The sequence below is a fragment of the Oncorhynchus kisutch genome, linkage group LG5 (assembly GCF_002021735.2).
Source record: "Oncorhynchus kisutch isolate 150728-3 linkage group LG5, Okis_V2, whole genome shotgun sequence".
In the NCBI taxonomy this organism is placed as follows: domain Eukaryota; kingdom Metazoa; phylum Chordata; class Actinopteri; order Salmoniformes; family Salmonidae; genus Oncorhynchus; species Oncorhynchus kisutch.
Genome location: NC_034178.2, coordinates 51,385,962 through 51,409,263, shown reverse-complemented (window position 1 = coordinate 51,409,263; position 23,302 = coordinate 51,385,962). Strand labels below are relative to the sequence as shown.

Sequence of the window (23,302 nt, the reverse complement as noted above, 5' to 3'; positions counted from 1 at the left end):
TAGTATGATATGTTACATTTGCTATGGTTACATAAGACAGATGGTAACTTAAGGCAAAAACAAAAGTTAGGTGGATGGGTGGGTGTTTGACTCTCATCACAGACAACTTCATTATTATTGCTGATTTGCAACTTTTCAACTACTTTTTAGCTACTTTGAAACTACTTAGCGTATTGGCTAACCCTCTCCTAACCCTTCCCCTAACCTTAACCTAATCTCCTAGACTTAACCCTAACCATTAGCCTAGCTAAAGTTAGCGAGCTAGCTAACGTAAGCCATCTAGCTAGAATTTGTAACATATCATACATTTAACAAATTCTTAACATATTGTATGTTTTTCAAATGTGTAAAGTACGTTTAGAAAATTCGTAACATATAATACGAATTATAATTCGTAGCATATCATACGGAATGGGTGCTGGTCATCCAGAATTAATATATACCATACGAAATGTAACATTTCATACACACACACAGTGCAGTAGACCTAACTATGTAATTACACTTAATATATTATTATTATTATTATTATAGAAGACCAACTCAGTCCCATCCAAGCCTCGTTCCCCTACCTTGGCCTTCCAGTCCCAAATTTGAATTCAACCAGGCAGCAATAACAGATGGTCTGTTGGCTATGATGTCAAGCGTTTTCAGCTGTTGGCTGAAAGTTGGAGAGACAGGGAGGGAGAGGGAGAGAGAGGGAGAGAGCGCGGGAGAGGGAGGGAGGGAGGGAGGGAGGGAGGGAGGGAGGGAGGGAGGGAGGGAGGGAGGGAGGGAGGGAGGGAGGGAGGGAGGGAGGGAGGGAGGGAGGGAGGGAGGGGGGGGGGGGGGAGGGAGGAGAGAGGGAGGAGGGGATAGAGCGGGAGGGAGGGAGGAGGAGAGAGAACGGTTAGACTGACACGGAGAAAAATAATAGGCCAACTCTTTTTTTTATGAGTTTAGAACTCGAGAGAAAACCCCTTTGGTATCAACAACAGTCTACGCCAGAAAGAGGAGGTGTGTAAAAGAAAAGGGTTGGAGGAAAAACAATTTGGCTCGCTGTAACTAGCTTCTGTCAGACGTGACTAACTAGCCAACTGACAAACTGCTTTTTAATACAATGCCGTGGAACTCATGTTATCAACCGAAATAACTCACTTAAGTTCCTCCGTTGAGACTGCAAAGAACGATTTATAATTTTAGACACCGTTTTTGAAGATGACGAGAACGCGGGGCTGATTCATTTTGAATAACCTATTCTTGTCCTTAAAACATTGAAGGGAAAACTTTTGTTTTTCTCACTGTGACTATAGCCTATGTGCATTGGAACCGGTTTTTCCACTGCTGCTTCGATTTTCTGTTGTTTTCCGTTGTGTTCATGCCTGACAGTTTTCACGGAAAACAGATCCACGTAGCCGAACGAAGTCGGTAAGTGTTCTTCTGTACAGTGTGTAAATACATTATGAACCTTTACAGAATGTAAATTACCGCCATATCATTGGCTATGATGAATTATATTCGCACCGCAGACAATACTATTTATGATCTTTAGGCTCCTTCAAACAAGAGAAAGATACAATGAAACTGAATCACCCCGTGAAATTGAACAATCAATGTAACGTTAATTCCTGTAGAAGAGCTGCTGTTTGAAAAAGTCTGCGGGTGGGATGCTCATAAACTTGTGTTAGTGACTAGTACACAGTTTTGAAGTTAAAAACACGATTTTAATAATACATTCCATAGAGTAAGTATAGGCTAAACTTTTTTTAGTTTTATTCATTCAGTAATTTATCATATAATTTTGATGTCACTCTCCAGTCAATTAATGTGTGGGCTCTGTTTCAAGATAATTTCAGTAGAACCTATTGGGTTATTATTCCCGAAGATAACAATGTAAACAACTTGGGCAATTAGCCATTTTATGGAGAAAAGCCTGAAATAGATTGATTGTTGTCTTTTAACGATTGTTATCATAGTCAGACATGTACACTCCTTGATCCTATTGACCAGATAAGCATTGTTATGTGTTTTGTCCTTGACAGTTATACAATTACATACAAACAACACCAATTGTATACATGTTAGTTATTTTCACATATTCCCTTTTTTCTATTTGTTTTCGTCCATATTTCCTCCACCATAGTCTCAGACAGGACATGAAAGAACCTTGGCCTTGTGGCCCAGTGTGTTTACTGGTGAGGGTGTGCCTTGTTTTTTTTTTTTTGGGGGGGGGTAGTAGTAATGATAGCTTGTGTCCCTCTGTGGCAAAGGAGTCATCTCTAGTTACACCCCCTCAATGCTCTTCCCCCTCCTACACCCTCCTAGCAAGCCCCCCCAAAGCCAGTCGGCTAGCTAGGGCCAGATGGCTTTGCCTAAACCACTCTGGGAAAATGCAGTGATGGAGCCCTTCCCTGCTCCGGAGAGAGAGAGGCATATGAGGGGGAAAGAGCAGGCGGTCAATGCTGGGGTGTGTTACTTAACTCCTAGTCCTTGAGGTTCTGTAGTGTACTGTGTTATTCTGTTTTTCAATTAGTACTGAAGCACTCATCGTCCCTCCAATCAGGAGCCTTGGTCTTGACCTTAGGAGGCAGCCTCGGTGGCACGTATAACCCTCAGTCTCCAGGTTTACTGCCTAGTTCTGTCTGGTTAGAAAACTAATCATTCTGAACTACTTTCCTTTCATTGTCTACTTTCACTCACCACCTGTAGATCTGAGAGTTAAATTGGAACTCCATCACAGGGTGTTCACCAATAGCCATTTTCACACTGGCATTTTCAACTCAGGGTGACTCAAAGACAAACTGGTTGATGAGATTTTCAACCCGAATGGTGTCAACTGTCAACCCTGCTAAGGACCAGGGTTGAAATAGGGTCAGGGTGGAAAGGAGAGGTGAGACACCCTAGTCTGACCTTAATGTAGCCCTGACCCATGATGACAGAGTGTATATTATCCATAATCGTCATGGGTGTCAGGTCTTATTGTGGAAACACTTCTACTGGTGGTGTCATAGTGAGTTGAATAGTCTTCTACTCTATTGTATTTACTGACTACACTCCACACCCCCATTAGAGGGGCCTTTCTAATTGACCTGGCCTGGGTATCCTGGAAGGATTTTTACCTCATCTCATCAGTAGAGGATGCCTGGTCGTTCTTTAAAAGTAATCTCCTCACCATCTTAAATAAGCATGCCCCTTTCAAAAGATGTAGAACTAAGAACAGATACAGCCCTTTGTTCACTCCAGACCTGACTGCTCTCGACCAGCACAAAACATCCTGTGGTGGACCGCACTAGCATCGAATAGTCCCCGCGAAATTCAACTTTTCAGGGAAGTCAGGAACCGATACTACTTTTGACTGGTAATGTGTATATATGTATCTCTCACGTCGCTCTACAAAAAGACTGCTATGGTGTGTGCTCATCCACACCCCCTCCCAAAATGGGTGCTGTGCCATTTTTTCACCTTGCATTACTTGACAGAAGACTTCTATGGTGTGTGGTCATCCACACCCCCTCCCAAAATGGGTGCTGTGCCATTTTTTTCATCTTGCATTACTTGACATAGATCCAGAAAAACTAGATGTGTAAACCTAGTGAGTCCAGAACTGTCCGTTAGGAAAGCAAAGGCTCGCTTTTTCAAACAGAAATTTGCATCCTCTAGCTCTAACTCCAAAAAGTTTTGGGACACTGTAAAGTCCATGGAGAATAAAAGTAGCTCCTCCCAGCTGCCTACAGCACTGAGGCAAGGTAACACTGTCACCACCGATAAATCCACAATAATCGAGAATTACAATAAGCATTTCTCTACGGCTGACCATGCTTTCCTCCTGGCTACCCCAATCCCGGCCAACAGCTCCGCGACCCTCGCAGCTACTCGCCCAAGTCTCCCCAGCTTCTCCTTCACCCAAACTAGATCGCAGATGTTCTGAAAGAGCTGCAAAACCTGGACCCGTACAAATCAGCTGGGCTAGACAATCTGGACCCTCTCTTTCTAAAATTATCCGCCGCCATTGTTGCAACCCCTATTACCAGTCTGTTCAACCTCTCTTTCGTATCGTCCGAGATCTCTAAAGATTGGAATGCTGCTGCGGTCATCCCCCTCTCCAAAGGGGGTGACACTCTAGACCCAAACTGTTACAGACCTATATTCATCCTGCCCTGCCTTTTTAAAGTCTTCGAAAGCAAAGTTAACAAATAGATCACTGACCATTTCGAATCCCACCATACCTTCTCCACTGTACACTCCGGGTTTCCGAGCTGGTCACGGGTGCACCTCAGCCACGCTCAAGGTACTAAACGATATCATAACCGCCATTGATAAAAGACAGTACTGTGCAGCTGTCTTCATCGACCTGGCCAAGGCTTTCGACTCTGTCAATCACCGTATTCTTATCGGCAGACTCAACAGCCTTGGTTTCTCAAATGACTGCCTCGCCTGGTTCACCAACTACTTCCCAGATAGAGTTCAGTGTGTCAAATCGGAGGGCCTGTTGTCCGGACTTCTTGCAGTCTATATGGTGGTGCCACAGGGTTAAATTTTCAGGCCGACTCTTTTCTCTGTATACATCAACAATTGTCGCTCTTGCTGCTGGTGATTCCCTGATCCACTTCTACGCAGATGACACCATTCTGTATACAACTGGCCCTTCTTTGGACACTGTGTTAACAAACCTCCAAACAAGCTTCAATGCCATACAACTCTCCTTCCGTGGCCTCCAACTGCTCTTAAATGCTAGTAAAACTAAATGTGTGCTTTTCAACCGATCGCTGCCCGCACCCGCCCGCCCGACTAGCATCAATACTCTGGACGGTTCTGACTTAGAATATGTGGACAACTACAAATACCTAGGTGTCTGGTTAGACTAAACTCTCCTTCCAGACTCATATTAAACATCTCCAATCCAAAATGTAATCTAGAATCGGCTTCCTATTTCGCAACAAAGCATCCTTCACTCACGCTGCCAAACACACCCTCGTAAAACTGACCATCCTACCGATCCTCAACTTCGGCGATGTCATTTACAAAATAGCCTCCAACACTACTCAGCAAACTGGATGCAGTCTATCACAGTGCCATCCGTTTTGTCACCAAAGCCCCATACACTACCCACCACTGCAACCTGTATGCTCTCGTCAGCTGGCCCTCGCTACATATTTGTCGCCAAACCCACTGGCTCCAGATCATCTATAAGTCTTTGCTAAGTTAAGCTCTGCCTTATCTCAGCTCACTTTTCACCATAACAACACCCACTCGTAGCACGTGCTCCAGCAGGTATATCTCACTCGTCATCCCCAAAGCCAACACCTCCTTTGGCCACCTTTCCTTCCAGTTCTCTGCAGCCAATGACTGGAACAAATTGCAAAAATCGCTGAAGTTGGAGACTTCTCTCCCTCACTAACTTTAAGCGTCAGCTATCTGAGCAGCTTACCGATCGCTGCAGCTGTACACAGTCCATCTGTAAATAGCCCATCCAATCTACCTTCCTCATCCCCATATTGTTTTGATTTACTTGTTTTCTTTTTTGCACACCAGTATTTCTACTTGCACATCATCATCTGCACATCTATCACTCCAGTGTTAATTTGCTAAATTGTAATTACTTCGCTACTATGGCCTATTTATTGCCTTACCTCCTTAATCCATGTGTACACACCTTATATAGATTTTCTTTATTGTGTTATTGACTGTACCTTTGTTTATTCCATGTGTAACTTTGTGTTGTTTGTGTTGCACTGCTTTGCTTTATCTTGGCCAGGTCGCAGTTGTAAATGAGAACTTGTTCTCAACTGGCCTACCTGGTTAAATAAAGGGGAAATAAAAAAAGAGACCCTCAGCTGTGGTAGCAGAGGTCAACCCTGCCAAGGCTCGTATGGTCCAGCCAAAAACATGACCTGTCACAGTTGAAAGGCCTCAACTTTAGCTTAGCGTCTCTTCATCTGTAGGAGGAGCGAGGGGGCAACGATGGGTCGTGTGTAAATAAGACTGCTGTTGCAAAGCTTGGGCAGCTGTATATACCATCAATGAGGAGGGTGGAGAGTGCAGCCCCTGAGGCATGCTCCCTGTCCTGTTGATCTGTAATGCAGTTTGAAATCTGGGCCCTTTTTTGCTGAGCTGAAAGTTTTGAGATAATTTAGAACGGGAAGTTTGTTGACGTTTAACTTTCCATGATCTGACAAGCCTTTCTCACGTTTTCTCTGCATCAGGCTATTTCAGGAGAAGTCCTGTGTTGATAGATGCTCTAACTTTTTGTTTATTATCCTTTCCAGGGACCTCTCTTCATAGACCTGTTCTGGGGCTGGATATCCCAGTTTTTTTGACCCCTGTAATGTTATTGCTGTATCTATGTCTGCAATGTTAAATTCGTTCCAGTAAAACTGAATGCACAGAGCAGACTTCCTTGTCTATACAGAAAAGGGAAGTCTATCAAGATAACAATATTTGTCATGGAGTGTTTATTACCAGATGCATTTAATTGATTATAATACCAAGTTACATTCTGAACTGTGTCTCAATAATCCCAACATGGTCTACCCAATCTGTCTCACTGTCTAGTTTCTTTGTGTCACAGACCTTCAAGTAGCTAGTTCATAGGACATGAGCTCAGAAGAACAAGGCTAGCTTTGTTTAAAAGCACAGGCCTACATACAGTGCCTTCAGAAAGTAATCATACCCCTTGACTTATTCCACATTTTGTTGTGTTACAGCCTGAATTCAAAATGGATTGAATGAGTTACTATCCTGATTTCCATCATATCCCATGGTTGTCAGGCATTGCTCTACAAGCCAAGCACTGATTTAGGCATACTACTGTGCTGTGTTGGTCCTGCACTGGCAGAGTGTATCTATACACTGAACACACTAGGATCTCCCACAAAGGAGCCCCCTCAGTTAAAAGAGCCTGGAAATAGTCTATGTTGAACCCTGTTGACAAGAGGAGATGCTTGTTGTGGGTTAGGCCAGGAGATGGAGAGAGTCTTCTCCTGTAGCATTAGTCTAGTAAGGGCAGTCAAAGTATTTGGGTGTGGAATAGTTCTGCTGTCTCATTGACCGAACTGAGCATCCAAAAGGAATAGTAGGGGTTTTTGGGGTCTTGGAGATCCACAAATATCCATTCATAGAGAGACTAAAAAGTATTGGGTGATGTAGTTTTCCCCTGGCTTAGGGGCTGCCAGAGAACCCTAGAAGTGTACACGAAGGAGGTATTTTAGGATGGGAGAGACCATAAGGAGGTACAATTATACCCTGGCACCAGACAGATGTTGGGTGGAATGGAAGAACTGCTCTGCGCTGCTGTAAAGGACAGAGCTGACCTTGAAGTGGCAGAAACTCTTCAAGCTCTGTCAAGTTGGTTGTTGATCACTGTTAGACAGCCATTTTCAAGTCTTGCCATAGATTTTCAAGTCAAAACTGTAACTTGGCCACTCAGGAATATTCACTGTCTTCTTGGTAAGCAACTCCAGTGTATATTTGGCCTTGTGTTTTAGGTTATTGTCTTGCTGAAAGGTGAATTCATCTCCCAGTGTCTGATGGAAAGAAGACTGAACCAGGTTTTCCTCTAGGATTTTGTCTGTGCTTAGATCTATTGTTTATTTTTATCAAAAAACTCCCTAGTCCCAAGATGATGCAGCCACCATGCTTGAAAATATGAAGAGTGGAACTGTGTTATAATGCACAGTTATAACACATATATATAATGCTTTATATACAGGAAATAAAGTACATTTTCTTTCCCACAGTTTTTGTAGTTTTACTTTAGTGCGTTGTTATAGATAGGGTGCATGTTTTGGAATATTTTTATTCTGTACAGGCTTCCTTTTCACTCTGTAATTTAGGTTAGTATTGTGGAGTAACTACAATGTTAATCCATCCTCAATTTTCTCCAACCATGGCCATTAAACTCTAACTGTTTTAAAATCACCATTGGGCTCATGGTGAAATCCCTGAGTGGTTTCCTAACCCCCCCTGCAACTGAGTTAGGAAGGACCCCTGTATCTTTGTATTGTATTGATACACCATCCAAAGCATAATTAATTACTTCACCATGCTCAAAGTGATATTTAGTGTCTGCTTTAAAAAAAAAAAACTATATACCAATAGGTGCCCTTCTTAGCGAGGCATTGGAAAACCTCCCTGGTGTGCTTGAAATTCACTACTCGACTGAGAGACCTTGCAGATAATTGTATGTGTGGGGTACAGAGATGGGGTAATCATTCAAAGTCAAGACATTTCAGCGTTTCATTTTGTATTCATTTGTAAAAATTTCGAACAAAATACTATTCTGTCATCGTGGGGTATTTATTGTGTGTAGATCAGTGGCACAAATGTAGAATTGAATCTATTTGAAATTCAGGCTGTAACACAACAAAATGTGGAAGAAACCAAGGGGAGTGAAGACTTTCTGAAGGCCCTGTAGGTGAGGCTAGGCATCCACGCCTTTGTTTTTGTCTTCATAGTGACTCCATCACACTCCACTCCCTGTATAGCCTAGTCTGGCTTCGCAATGACACTGTATGTCCAATTTGTTTCTTATAGTCTGCTAGTTCTAAACCGTGTGACGTGTAGACATAATTATTGCATTCAATGTTTGCTCTCATAAAGACCCCCATCTGTAATGGTTTTCTTCATCTGAAGGAGAGGCGGACCAAAGCGCAGTGTGGTGGTTATTCATATTCTTTGATTGATAAAGAAACTACACATGAGATAACTAACAAAAACAACAAATGTGAGAAAACCTAAAACAGTCCCATCTGGTACAAACACAAAGACAGGAACAATCACCCACAAACACACAGTGAAACCCAGGCTACCTAAGTATGATTCTCAATCAGAGACAACTAATGACACCTGCCTCTGATTGAGAACCATACTAGGCCGAAACATAGAAATACCCAAATTATAGAAAAACAAACAGCCTGCCCACCCAACTCACGCCCTGACCATACTAACTAAATACAAAACACAGGAAATAAAGGTCAGAACGTGACAGTAACCCCCCCCCAAAGGTGCGGACTCCGGCCGCAAAACCTTGACCTATAGGGGAGGGTCTGGGTGGGCGTCTGTCCCCTGTGGCGGCTCTGGCGCAGGACGCGGACCCCACTTCACCATTGTCTTAGTCCGCCTTATTGTCCGCCTCCGTGGCTTTCTCACCATGGCCACCCCTCTCAATGACCCCACTGGACAGAGGGGCAGAAGCTCGGGACAGAGGGGCAGAAGCTCTGGACAGAGGGGCAGAAGCTCTGGCGCCTCTGAGCTGAGGGGCTCTTGCGCCTCAGACTCCGGCAGCGGCGCCGGACAGGCGGGAGACTCCGGCAGCAGCGCCGGACAGGCGGGAGACTCCGGCAGCAGCGCCGGACAGGCGGGAGACTGCGGGAGACTGCGGGAGACTCCGGCAGCAGCGCCGGACAGGCGGGAGACTCCGGCAGCAGCGCCGGTCAGGCGGGAGGCTCCGGACAGGCGGGAGGCTCCGGCAGCGGCGCCGGACAGGCGGGAGGCTCCGGCAGCGGCGCCGGACAGGCGGGAGGCTCCGGCAGCGGCGCCGGACAGGCGGGAGGCTCCGGCAGCGGCGCCGGACAGGCGGGAGGCTCCGGCAGCGGCGCCGGACAGGCGGGAGGCTCCGGCAGCGGCGCCGGACAGGCGGGAGGCTCCGGCAGCGGCGCCGGACAGGCGGGAGGCTCCGGCAGTGGCGCCGGACAGGCGGGAGGCTCCGGCAGCGGCGCCGGACTGGCGGGACCACCTGCAGGGAGGAGACGGAGAGACAGCCTGGTGCGTGGGGCTGCCACAGGAACCACCAGGCTGGGGAGACCTTCAGGAGGCTTGGTGTTAGGAGGAGGCACCTGAAGGACCGGGCTGTGGGGGAGCACTGGAGCTCTGTTGCGCAACCTTGGCACCACTTCCCCAGGCTGGACAACTACTCTAGCCCGGACCCTCCAGAGTGCAGGCACAGGTTGAACCGGGCTGTGGATAAGCACGGGAGATCTAGTGCTCACTACACGCACCTCTCCCCTAGGCTCCACTCCCACATTTGCCCGGCACGAGCGGAGCGCAGGCAGAGGACGCACTGCACCCTCCCAGCGCCCCGGAGACACAGCACGCAGAGCCGGCGCAGGATAACCTGGACCAAAACTGCGTACCGGTGACCAGACCTGCTGAGCAGGCACCATACGCCCTGGCTCAATGCCCACACTCGCATGGCACTTTCGGGGGGCTGCCCTATAGCGCACCGGGCTATGGGCACGCACTGGCGACACCGTGCGCTTAACCGCATAACACGGTGCCTGACCAGTAATGCGCTGCTTATAATAAGCACGAGGCGTGAGCTCAGGTCTGCTACCTGGCTTAGTACCACACCTCGTCTGCCCCCCCAAATTTTTTTGGGGGGGCTGCCTCTCGTACCTGTCGCACTGCCGTGCTGCCTCCTCATATCGCCGGCTCCTCTCTCCGGCTGCCTCTGTTCTCCTAGCTGCCTCCACCTGTTCCCATGGAAGGCGATCCTTTCCCGCCAGGATCTCCTCCCAGGTGTAGCAACCCTTGCCGTCCAATACATCCTCCCATGTCCTTTCCTCCTGTGATGCTGGCCGCTGCTGCTGCTGTCGTCGCTGCTGTTTACCACGCCGCTTGGTCCTTGGTTGGTGGGTGATTCTGTAATGGTTTTCTTCATCTGAAGGAGAGGCGGACCAAAGCGCAGCGTGGTGGTTATTCATATTCTTTGATTGATAAAGAAACTACACATGAGATAACTAACAAAAACAACAAATGTGAGAAAACCTAAAACAGTCCCATCTGGTACAAACACAAAGACAGGAACAATCACCCACAAACACGCAGTGAAACCCAGGCTACCTAAGTATGATTCTCAATCAGAGACAACTAATGACACCTGCCTCTGATTGAGAACCATACTAGGCCGAAACATAGAAATACCCAAATTATAGAAAAACAAACAGCCTGCCCACCCAACTCACGCCCTGACCATACTAACTAAATACAAAACACAGGAAATAAAGGTCAGAACGTGACACCATCACTCTTTTACTCTATGTAATGATAAGTACACTACATTCAGTGGTGTAAAGTACTTAAGTAAAATTACTTCAAAGTACTACATAAGTTGTTTTTTGGGGTATCTGTACTTTACTTTACTTTTTATATTTTTGACAACTTTTTGCAGGTTTTTCAGTATTTCCCTTTCTGCTCAAAACATTTTATTTTGTTGTAGGCTATTTAACAACTTAATGCAATTATTAAGGAGGTCGGTGGCATTTCTGGCTCTCTGAACTACATTGACATTGTCAGTCTAGAAAAAGGCATCCCCATTTGTACAAACACAGACTTGTCAATGTGCATGGTGGGGATGATTATAATGTGTGGATTGGAGTTGTTATATTTGCATGAGTGTGTGTGCGTGACGTTTGTGGGTCTGTTGTGTGAGTGTGCATGGAAATAGGGGTGTGTGTCTACATGTGTATCATACACGTGACTGCCTCTCGAAAAGGCCTCTCATTGTTTCTCTGTTCTTCTACTTACTGGTTTTTCTCATTTTTTTTGTAAGGAACTCTTTACAATCAGAGTTGAAAGGCCTCCATTGTTTGGGCCTTTCACAAAGGCAGGCATGGAGTGGAAGGGCTTGAGGGAGAATAGGATCTCTTTCTGAGACTGATAAAATGATTACAATATTTAAAAGGATATACAGTATGTTAAACCATGTGTTAAACAGTTGGTTTTCTGGATACTCATTCAGTCATAATATAAAAGATGTGTGCTTGCCATCAGAGACCGTTGTTTGCGTGTCTGTAAGTGAAGAAATGTAGGCCTATAGACTACATTGGAGTTGAAAGGAGAAACGTGACTATAACTTTTCCTCCATGGTGATTGGGAGGTAGATGGTTTGGGGTGTTTGATAGTGATGTATTATCTTTTATGATGACATTAGAGGTTTGTTATTTTGGCACGTCTGCACATGTTAGAAAGGTCAGTGTTTTTGGTCTTAGAGTTCATGTCAGTGTTAGGCTTTGTTGTAAAACTTACTGCCCCTAAAATCACTTTCTATATATTCTCACTCTGTAATTACTGCTCTCTGAAGGGGTTACAGACTGCATTCTCTCTCGTTCTCTCCCTCCTTCTCTCTCTTTGAAGAGCACTGTAGGGCTCAGAGCCTGGTCCAGAACTTGGACCGAAAGCTCTCTGCTCGCGGTCCAAGCCTGGCTAAAGAAAGACTGGAGGCATGGAGGGAGGGGAGTAGGAGACGGTGCGGCAGTGCCAAATTCATTGCAGGCCCCCCCCCTCCGCCTCATTCACTCTTGAGGAACAAAGTGTTGTTTGAGAGGCACTGATCAGAGATTTAGAGGAGAAATGATAGAGACAGGCTGAAAGAAAGAATGTTGGTGAGCTGTGACTTTATCACCAACTTAATAAAAATGTCTGGATGTGAGGATGTGGAAGGAGTGTAGATGAGGTTTAAGGGCTCCCGAGTGGCACAGCGGTCTAAGGCACTGCATCTCCGTGCTAGAGGTGTCACTACAGACACCCTGGTTCAATTCCAGGCTGTATCACAACCGGACGTGATTTGGAGTCCAATAGGGTGGCGCACAATTTGCCCAGCGTCGTCCGAGTTTGGCCGGTGTAGGCCGCCATTGTAAATAAGAATGTGTTCTTAACTGACTTGCCTAGTTAAATAAAGATGCTAAAATTATTTAAGGATGTCTTTTATGACTGGTAGATCATTCTATCCTCGTTTCATCTTCAGATTCATAATTTCCTTCATTAGTCAGCATGGATGAGTAAAGGTTATCATAGATCTGTGATTTTACCATAGTGGTCTAATCATGATAATAAATCTGTTGAAATGCACTTAATGACTTGTAACCATGGTATTTATGTTCCTCCTCAATAGAACATAGTGTCAATTCTTTGCCTTTTAAGAGATAAAAGGGAGGGTGTCTGTGGCTGTCTCTCAGTAGACCACTTTCAAACACTGTCACATATCATGTGGAGTGCATCTCATTTGCTCCCTGTTTTTGAGATGAGCTGAGATGACAAACGAGTCTTGTCCCTTCGTTTCTCAGTCAAATGAGCTCCCAAATGCAGCAGGTTTTTCAGTATTTCCCTCTCTGCTCAAAACATCCATTTACATAACACTCTTCAGGACTACCTTTAATCTGATTAGCATTCCTCAATAACTAACGACAAGGTGTATTCAGTAACGACAAGGTGTATTCAGTAACGACAAGGTGTATTCAGTAACGACAAGGTGTATTCAGTAACGACAAGGTGTATTCAGTAACGACAAGGTGTATTCAGTAACGACAAGGTGTATTCAGTAACGACAAGGTGTATCCAGTAACGACAAGGTGTATCCAGTAACGACAAGGTGTATCCAGTAACGACAAGGTGTATCCAGTAACGACAAGGTGTATCCAGTAACGACAAGGTGTATCCAGTAACGACAAGGTGTATTAAGTGCAGCAATTTTACTTCATAAGAAACAAAATGGAAGATGTCTCATTGCACCATATATCAACATGTATTTGATGTCTATTATTTAAGGACCAGGTTTGGTTGGTAATGGATTGGACAGGTCAGTGAGAGGGGTTACTCAAGTTCAGGAGGATTGGCAAATCTATCCAGAAAGAGAGTTTCACCTATTTGACCACATAAAAAATTGGCTTTATCTGTACACAAGTTGTGTTCAAGTTGCCAGCCAGAGAGCATTCTCTCTCAGCTGTGAATGTTGATATCATAGTGTCTCACATATTAGAGCATGAGTGAGTGCATCTGAATACATGATGAAAGGCCCATATAAACACAATCCAGTTCTGAGATCATTTTGAACATGTGGACTGAGAGTGGAGTGTTATATTTGACTTGTTTAGAGATCATAACCCACTATTGTAGCATAACCCATTGTCATCATCATGTTCTAATAGCCAAGGCATTCAAACCTATATCACCAAGTTGAGTCTGTTATGTTGGATTAAACCAGAAAATAAGAGTGTTGGTGTTGACGCTCCAGCCTCCAAATCCACCTCCAGCACCGCCACTGATCTCCACTTCCTCCTCTTGGCCACAGCTTCCTGCCCTGAGGGAAAAGTCACCTCCAGCACCACCACTGATCTCCACTTCCTCCTCTTGGCCACAGCTATCTGCCCTGAGGGAAAAGTCACCTCCAGCACCGCCACTGATCTCCACTTCCTCCTCTTGGCCACAGCTTCCTGCCCTGAGGGAAAAGTCACCTCCAGCAACGCCACTGATCTCCACTTCCTCCTCTTGGCCACAGCTTCCTGCCAATGAGAGAGAGTGATTCTCTTATGGTTAATAGGCAACCACAGTTGGCACAAAGTGGACATCATGGAGTAGGTTGGTCCTATCATGTCCATACTATTCTCCAGTGTCCACCATGCCCAATGAGCAGGACACATTGGGAAGGGTGTTTGGCATTTGGAATCATGGAGAATTAGTTTTATAGCTGTAGCTATAAGGGTGGGGGGTGGAGCTGTAGATCAACAGGCATCATGCCCAGTCAGGCAGGGGGAGACCATGGCAAATGGTACAGTCTCGCATACCCCCCTGTGCCAAGCTGTGCCACCATACAGCTGGGCTGTAACGTTTAGTTCTCAGCTGCCCTCTGCCTTAAAGCCAGAGCACCCTTGGAATCCCTGACCTCTCTCACACCCCCACAACTCCATCAGTGGTTAATGAAACCCACCCAAACTAGCTATGTGGAGAACCTGGGCATGGCTCTGCCCGTCTCTCAGCTGTTGAGGCTTGAGCCCCCCCCACCCCACCCCTCCCTCCATCCATCCATGGTGTTTGTCAAGCAAGTGTGTTAGAATGTTGCCTAAAGCAATTTGTTCCAAGGTCATTTCATACCAACATACTCAGTCATCTATAAGTGTGACTATATTTACATATACAGCACTAGCAGCAACCTTATTTTAGCTGTTGTCATGACAACACACACAGAAATGTCATATTGGAATGAGGTCATTCAAGATGTACTTCATCAAAATGTATCGAAAGAGAGTATTTCTCAACTTCTACTTCTGTGCCTTGAGCTCCGAGACAAAACATGGAGCCACGTCACTTCCTCCTTATCTGGTGAGAATGGGTGACAATATCAGCCTTCTGGACAGCTACCAGCTAGACCCCCATCTTCTAGACCCCTTTATCCCACTGGGCACAGACGTGAATTCAACGTCTATTCGACGTTGGTTCAACTTAATTGAATTGAAATTAAGTGGAAACAACATTGATTCAACCAGTGTGTACCCAGTGGGATCCTTCATCCACCCACATGCTCAATGCCATGGCACACACACATACACACTCAGACACAGCCTCCTTTCCCTGGGTCCCTCCATCTCTCTGTGATATGCCCTATCTCCCAGCATGTGCCAGTAGAGGTCAATGCTAGGGCCTTATAGCCTTTGTGCCGCCCCATAATGGCACCATTCTCCCTGAGCGGCACGGACTCCAGGCCTCACACACACACTGGCCACCATTGTGACTCTCACAGGGACAATGTGGGGACAGACACATGGACGTGGGAGAGAGTTGGTGTGTGTGTGTGCGGTCGGATGAACAAGTTGTGCAACTTGATGGATTACCCGCAACACCCTTGCAGTCACTTTTGAATGTCTTCAGAGGTGATCCGTTATCTTAGCTTTCCCTTGCTCTTCAAACTTTCTCCTATTCATGTTTTTGGTCCAGCTGAATGGTGAAGTTTGAGTAGAATTTTGACTGTAAACAGATATATTTGATAGTTTGCAAAAGTTCTGTCTTGCACAATCAGAGGATGTTTTTTTGGCATGAACTTCAATAAAAGTTCCTGTTAGTGTGTTAACTTTGACTTGGGCAGGTTGGAGGTAATGCCACAAATCCATCCATGTCATCATAACTGAATATGATGAAAGAGAAGTCCATACTATAACCTCAAGGTGAAATGCTCTCATGCTTTCAATAAGGGTGTTACTGCACCGCACATTATTAGCCTAAATACTGTATGACTTCTGTATATCAGATTTCAGTCTCATTCTAAAGCATTGTCCTGGCTTCATCCTCTCAGACCTACTTGGAAAGTCGTGCCACAGACACAGCAGACCAGTGGGACTGTGGAGCGCTCAGATGGCTAGATCATTTGTCTTGAGTTGTCCTTGGCCTTTTGAAAACAAGTGAGACAGTCCCCTCTGTTCTATCTGGCTGAGACAGAGAGGCAGACACGTGAAGGACTGAGTGAATGAAGCGAGAACTCTTCCTCTAGCTCTGGAAAAAGAGAGGGAAGCAGAGAGCTACTATCCAACGGGCCCTCATTCTTTCCATGTCAAGTCATGGCCAGGTCATAATGTATCTCAGACGGGGAGAGGAGTGTAAAAGCAGAAGTTTGGGAGAATGGAGGGAGAGGGGGACTGAGAAGTGAAAGAGCAGATCAGGAGAGCAGGCACACAGCTCTGTTACTGTTTTTCTCCTGAGCCTGGAAACGTGAGTTTGCTGTAATCGGATCAGAACTGGGGTGAGATCATAAAGAAGGCTGGCCAGCAGCCCCAGAGAGAGCAGCCCACCCTGAGCAATGAGCCCTACACATCCTCCCCAACAGGCAAACTGGGAGGGGAGTTGGGGCTGCCTGATTAACTGTTCACTAGCACCACTCAATGTCCGTAGTAGCCCTACTTTTAGTATAGTAATTGACTTTCACCCAGACATTTTTACTACATAGCCTATTTTAAATGCCTGACAATAATTCAATATTATATAAGACGTTCCGGTACTTGGTACTGGTGTCTATAGGCCTTTTTGGTAGTTTTTTTTTCATTAATGTACTACAGATGTCTCTGTAGTATGTGGTTGTCCATGTTTATGTACTCCCATGATACTGTAGTCATGGCAACGGGGTGTATGTGTGGTATACAGGACTGTGGGTTATCATGGGGGGCTAGGCTAGCAGCATATGGAGTGTCTGGCAGGCCTATATGCAGAGTCACCAGGGAGAAGTCACAGATGGGCGGCAGATTTCACACTTCTCCTGAAGCCTCGGGGAACACTGGCGGGGGTGAGGGGTCAGAGGTCTGAATCAGGGGTGGAGGGGTGAGGAGGAGGGGGGTTCTAGAGTGTCCTACATACACCATGTTAAACTTGTGACATTTAGCATCAATGGAGTCTCGCAACTCACCACTTTGTGTTCTCTATTTTGTGGGTAAGACAGTGTTTGTTAACCTAGCCCTAGATTTTAAAGTTCTCAGTCCTCTTTGCCAGTACTGTGCCCTAAAGTCTTAACAGAGACAAATAAATACTGTAAACCACTTTATTGCATTGTGAGTTAACGCATTGTGATGGCCTGTGATGATCTATGACCTACTCAGATATTTATCTTTCATGTTACAGGCACTCAAGCTGTTCTGATGAACTTCCGATAAGAGCACCACTCCTTATCCTTCAGTCCCAACCTTCAACCACCACCACTTCCTTGTCTCCCCAGTGGTCTGGTCGGTCGGTGGGAGCCCCAGGATGACAGACCCTGACGGGGCTGAAGGGGAGGGCCTGGCCGAGGTGAACGCCTGCAGCCTGGAGATCGAGAGGAAGTATGAGGTCATCCCTGCCGTCATCTGCTCCATGTGCTGCCTGTTCGGCATCATCTACTGCTTCATTGGTAAGGTCACCACGGGGTCAAGACCACAAGCCGTAACCCAACCACGTCATGTCAACGAGTAAACAAAATCTTCAATAACAAGGGTTGCGTCCCAAATGGAACCCCAATCCTTATATAGTGCACTACTTTTGACCAAGGCCCATGGTGCACAACTTTTGAACAGAGCCATATGTGGGGAATAGGGTGCCATTTGGGACGCAAACAATGTAATAGATCAGGGGATAAGGAATGTGTATTCAGACGTATCATATGTCTGCTAATGTGTTATACAGCAGGGTTCTCCCCAGGATATTTTAACAAGCTGCTGCTGCTGATATTTTAACACCTGTAACTGACGTTTCCTGCAATCTACAGCAGAACAATAATCATCATATTAGGGTGTGGTGCATGGCCTTAGATGATAACAAATAGAGTAAAAATACACTTTATATTTTCATATTTTTCTCACCAAATCCAACTTAATAACCACAATTGCTTCTTTCTCCTCCACACCGCCTCTTTTTAGTTTTAACTGTAGGGTCATTTATACGGCATTACATTGCTTACAGTCGATATTCTGTAGTATTTATAGAGCTGCTGATGCCCTAGCCTCTGCAATTTAACTTTCTCTTTAAGCCCTAACTTATCACCGGCATATTTTTTTATTGTTAGATTCCTCAGGCTATTGAATCTCCCCCCATTGAAGTGAAGTACAAGTTTAAATAAGTATTGTTTTCTTTTCACCCCCCTCTCTCTCTACCCCTCTCTGTCACCATTCCCTCTCTCTACCCCTCTCCACTCTCCCTCACCATTCCCTCTCTACCCCTCTCCTCTCTCATCACCATTCCCTCTCTACCCCTCTCCTCTCTCCATCACCATTCCCTCTACCCCTCTCCACTCTCCCTCACCATTCCCTCTCTACCCCTCTCTGTCACCATTCCCTCTCTCTACCCCTCTCCTCTCTCCGTCACCATACCCTCTCTACTCCTCTCCTCTCTCCCTCTACTCTCCCTCACCATTCCCTCTCTACCCCTCTCCTCTCCATCACCATTCCCTCTCTACCCCTCTCCTCTCTCCGTCACCATTCCCTCTCTACTCCTCTCCTCTCTACCCCTCTCCTCTCTCCGTCACCATTCCCTCTCTCTACTCCTCTCCTCTCTCCCTCTCTACCCCTTTCCGTCACCATTCCCTCTCTACTCCTCTCCTCTCTACCCCTCTCCTCTCTCCGTCACCATTCCCTCTACTCCTCTCCTCTCTCCCTCTCTACCCCTTTCCGTCACCATTCCCTCTCTCTACTCCTCTCCTCTCTCCCTCTCTACCCCTCTCCTCTCTCCGGCACCATTCCCTCTCTCTACTCCTCTCCTCTCTCCCTCTCTACCCCTCTCCTCTCTCCCTCACCATCCCCTCTCTCTACTCCTCTCCTCTCTCCCTCTCTACCTCTCTACCCTCTCCTCTCTCCCTCACCATTCCCTCTCTCTACTGCTCTCCTCTCTCCCTCTCTACCTCTCTCCTCTCTCCCTCACCATTCCCTCTCTCTACCCCTCTCCTCTCTCCCTCATCATTCCCTCTCTCTACTCCTCTCTCCATCACATTTCCCTCTTCACCTCTCTTCTCTCCCAGGATATCGCTGCTTCAAGGCGGTCATGTTCCTGTCGGGCCTGATTTTCGGCTCTGTCATAATCTTCCTGTTGTGCCACAAGGAGCGGGTGCTGGACACCCAGCTGAGTGTGGAGGCCTCGGCGGGTATCGGCCTTGGCATCGGCCTGCTGTGTGGCCTGGTCACCATGCTGGTGCGCTCCGTGGGTCTCTTCATGACGGGTCTGTTACTGGGCCTGCTACTTGCCCTCGCCACCCTGCTGGTCACCCACCAGTTCTACACACCCACCACCGTCTGGGTGCCCCTAGGGGTGCTGCTGGGCACTGGCATGCTGTTTGCTGTGCTCACCCTACAGTGGCAGAAGCTCTTCACCGTGTTGTCTACGTCTGTGTTCGGGGCGGCCATCATGATGGTGTGCGTTGACTACTTTGTGGAGATTCTGGCGCTGGCCAGACACGCGTATCAGTGCTTGAGGCTGTCACCGGCGCCGTCACTCTGCTGGTACAGCTGGGTGATCATGGGTATCTGGCCGGCACTCAGCTTCATGGGGGTGCTGGTGCAGTGGAAGCTGACAGCCGTGGGGTTCTCACACACTGAGGGTAAGCATCATAGAATTCCATATACACGTAATGTATAGGATCTCTGTGGTAAGCATGGGAGGTAGAGGAAGCTGTTTGTAGAGTATGATGCATCTGTATATCTCAATATGGACTATGGGCTATATTATGTTCTCTTCACTGCTACAATGGTTTTATGGTATTGGAGAACATTGTTCTGGTATTGAAACAAGACAGATTGTCTCCCAAGTCAGCTGTTCATATTACATTTCAGGTGATTTAAGAATGTCAAATTGTCCCCTAAAGTTCTCATGTGCTCTGTAGAATTACTAAGAAATGACTCACTGAGTAAACACACCTCTCTCCTCTGGCTCTCCTCTCGCTCATATCTCTCTCTCATCTCTCTCGTCTCAGTCATCATCAGCAGGAGGCAGAAGCGGGCCCAGTTGATGCAGATCAGACAGAAAGATGTCAAGAAGCGCCAGCAGAACAGTGGGCAGGAGGGCACATACCGTCGCAAGCCCACCCCTGTCAAACGCTATGCCGGAGACCTGCTGGCACCGGTCAGTCTCTCTCTCTCTCTCACACTCACACACACACAACAGAGAAGGCTGGTGGGAGGAGCTATAGGAGGATGGGCTCATTGTAATGTCTGGAATGGAATAAATGCAATGGAGTCAAAAATGTTGTTTTTATGTGTTTGATACAGTTCCATGAATTCCATTCCAGACATTACAATGAGCCCATCCTCCTATAGCTCCTCCCACCAGCCTCCACTGACACACACACTCTATTCTATTTGAATTCCCACATGTAGAACAGATTCCAAGGTTGATTCTGATTATATTCCCTCTCTCCTTTATTCCTTCTCTCAGAGCTACCTGCAGAGTCTTAGGGACAGACAGATGGGCACAGGCAACTCCCTCAGCAGCCTGGGCACTACCAACCACACAATAATCGACTTTGACTATGAGACAAGCTCCACCGTACCCCTCACCATCACCACACCTGTCAACAGGGTCTGACGCACCGAGGGACAGACGGGGGATGACTCACTTGTTTCTTGTCCCCCCCCTCCACAGTCCTCCTCCCTATGTAGTGTACTGTTGACCCTACAGACAATGTGAGAGTCTATTGAATAATGGACGTTCCTTACATTGACTTGGAAAAGGGCCTTGAATGCTGTCCAAGTGAAGATCAAAGCACTCCTCCAGTGTACTGTACCTCGTTTGGAATGGCAGACTGGAAGGTGATGGAATGGGTCCTCGATCTGTGAGCTGTTCCCTGAGAGTGGTTGGTGTTTGGCCCCCCGTTTGATGTGTGCTGTAATCACTCTTTCAATAGACTGGGCCTGTGTGGCCTCTCCCTGTGTTGTCTGCACTGAGCGGTGGCATGTCCATGTGAAAAGTCTGGGGTTAGGACAGAGCAGAGTACACAGTCAGAAGAAGGAGCAGAAATTATCTCATTTGAGTTCTGAGGTTGTATACTTTCTCTGGTGGCATTATGTGATTGTTTGATTACATGTGGGAGAAATCACTTGACTGATGAAAACAGACTTGTTTTTGCTGTTCAGAAAGCAATACTGGGAATGGAAATGGCCATGAATTACACGAGAGCTACCTCCGAGTGATTTCAACTTTTATAATTGGAGTTAACTGTGCTTTAATGACTTGAAATGAACCAGTGGTGTGTAAACTCGGGTCAACCGCCTCAGAACAGGACACCAGCTGATGTTGACAAGGCACTGTGACGGGACAAAGAAGAGGACATTTGGAGATACATTTCTCTGACCAGTGTTTTCTGTCTGTGTGAGTGTGTGTGCGCGTTTGTAATGTTAAAGTGTGTGTATTGCTGTTTACTTGTCCCTTTTTCGAAGTAACTGCCTGCATAGTTGAGTGCAGAAGGTTCAGGTCCAGAGAGATACACGGCAACCATTTTGTGCCTAAATACAATGGAGATTACATGGGCAACAGTTTCAAGTGACATTTATGTTTGTTTTCATTGGAACTGCAGTGCCTTTTTTAGTGGTAGTAATACTATACAATTATTGTTTCAAACCATACTTGGTTATGCCAGTTATTTTTGAGCAGTAGCTTGTTTTCATTACAATTTCAAGGCAGTTTTACCTGTGTAGTACCTGTATTCAGTAATGTATATGAACAATAACATTGAAGGAATGTGCTATGGAAAAAAATTGAGCATACATTTTCTGTACTGTAGGTTACTAAGGAATTATCAGTGTTTTTAAAATTGTAATTTACTTTTGTTTTAGAATTTTAGAGGGACAGTAGGCCTACTTTCACTCAGTACTCTCAACTATTCTGAATCTGTACAGAATTGTCAATAGGAAATTGAAAGATAAACCATTAAATTAGTTTAAAAACAAAAGCTGTCTGAGTTATTTGTCTGAGCCTAAATGGCTCTATATTCCCTCACTGGTCACCTAGCAACATCAGCTGCCAAATTCTGCCTTGGAATCAGAAACACAGAGGGTCTTGAAGGCAACAAATGGGGGTGATTTCCTGCTCCCTGATTGGTTTAAGCAGTGGTGTTGCTGTGGCAGCTCCGAACTTTAGCAGCCCACAAGTATCATGCATGAAAGCACATGGCTCTCGTCATAGGCTCTTCTGACCTCAAGTATTTCGCTAAACTTGGTGTCTCTGTTGTTCATAAGCCATTGCAATGAGATCAGAGTAGGTTTACATCATAAAGGAAACAGGCCTGTTTTTTTGTTGACTGTCATGACTAATTTGCACAACTATGTCTTAGATGAAAAAAGTAATTGCATACATATATTCTGAACAAAAAACTATTTTTTAAAATGCTGGTCCCATGTTTCATGAGCTGAAACATTTTTTTTCATTTAACTAAGCAAGTCAGTTAAGAACATATTCCTATTTACATTGACAGCCTACACCGGCCAAACCCGGACGACGCTGGGCCAATTGTGCGCCGCCCTATGGGACTCCCAATCACGACTCCCAACCACGGCCGGTTGTGGATTTGAACCAGGGTATCTGTAGTGACGCCTCTAGCACTGAGATGCAGTGCCTTATGCGCCACTCGAGATCCCAGACATTTGCCATACTCACAAAAAGCTTTTTTCTCTCAAATGTTGTCCACAAATTTGTTTACATCCCTGTTACTGAGCATTTCTCATTTGCCAATATAATCCATCTACCTGACAGGTGTGGCATATCAAGAAGTTGATTAAACAGCATGATCATTACACAGATTCCCCTTGTGCTGGGGACAATTAAAGGCCACTCTAAAATGTGCAGTTCTGTCACACAACACAATGCAATAGACGTCTCAAGTTTTGAGGGAGCGTGCAATTGGCATGCTGACTGCCGGAATGTCCACCAGAGCTGTTGTCAGAAAATGTCATGTTAATTCCTCTACCAATGTAATTTTTGAGAATTTGGCAGTGCCTCCAACCGGCCTCACAACCGCAGACCACCTGTAACAATGTCAGCCCAGGATCTCCACATCCGGCTTCTTCTCCTGCGGGATCGTCTGAGACCAGCCATTCGGACAGCTGATGAAACTGTG

General features: G+C 46.1%; 1 protein-coding gene across 2 annotated transcripts; it reads left to right on the top strand.

The window, feature by feature from the left end:
* The first annotated feature begins 846 nt into the window (after positions 1 to 846).
* Positions 847 to 22,153, top strand: LOC109882630 (transmembrane protein 198-like). 2 transcript variants are annotated; one of them, XM_020474725.2, is made up of 5 exons: positions 847 to 1,407; positions 17,353 to 17,617; positions 19,217 to 19,792; positions 20,165 to 20,313; positions 20,626 to 22,153. In XM_020474725.2, exons 2-5 carry the CDS (start codon positions 17,476 to 17,478, stop codon positions 20,773 to 20,775), a joined length of 1,017 nt encoding a protein of 338 aa, XP_020330314.1. In that variant the 5' UTR covers positions 847 to 1,407; positions 17,353 to 17,475; the 3' UTR covers positions 20,776 to 22,153. The 2 variants fall into 2 exon arrangements, with proteins under 2 accessions (XP_020330314.1, XP_020330315.1); XM_020474726.2 differs by having other exon boundaries at positions 889 to 1,407; positions 17,447 to 17,617.
* The last annotated feature ends 1,149 nt before the right edge of the window (positions 22,154 to 23,302 follow it).

Excerpts from the sequence above, each read along its gene's own strand:
- LOC109882630 (XM_020474725.2), top strand. The coding sequence starts at position 17,476 with ATGACAGACCCTGACGGGGCTGAAGGGGAGGGCCTGGCCGAGGTGAAC. Across the intron at positions 19,793-20,164 it reads GGGGTTCTCACACACTGAGG|TCATCATCAGCAGGAGGCAG; the intron begins GTAAGCATCATA and ends CTCTCGTCTCAG. Across the intron at positions 20,314-20,625 it reads CCGGAGACCTGCTGGCACCG|AGCTACCTGCAGAGTCTTAG; the intron begins GTCAGTCTCTCT and ends TCCTTCTCTCAG.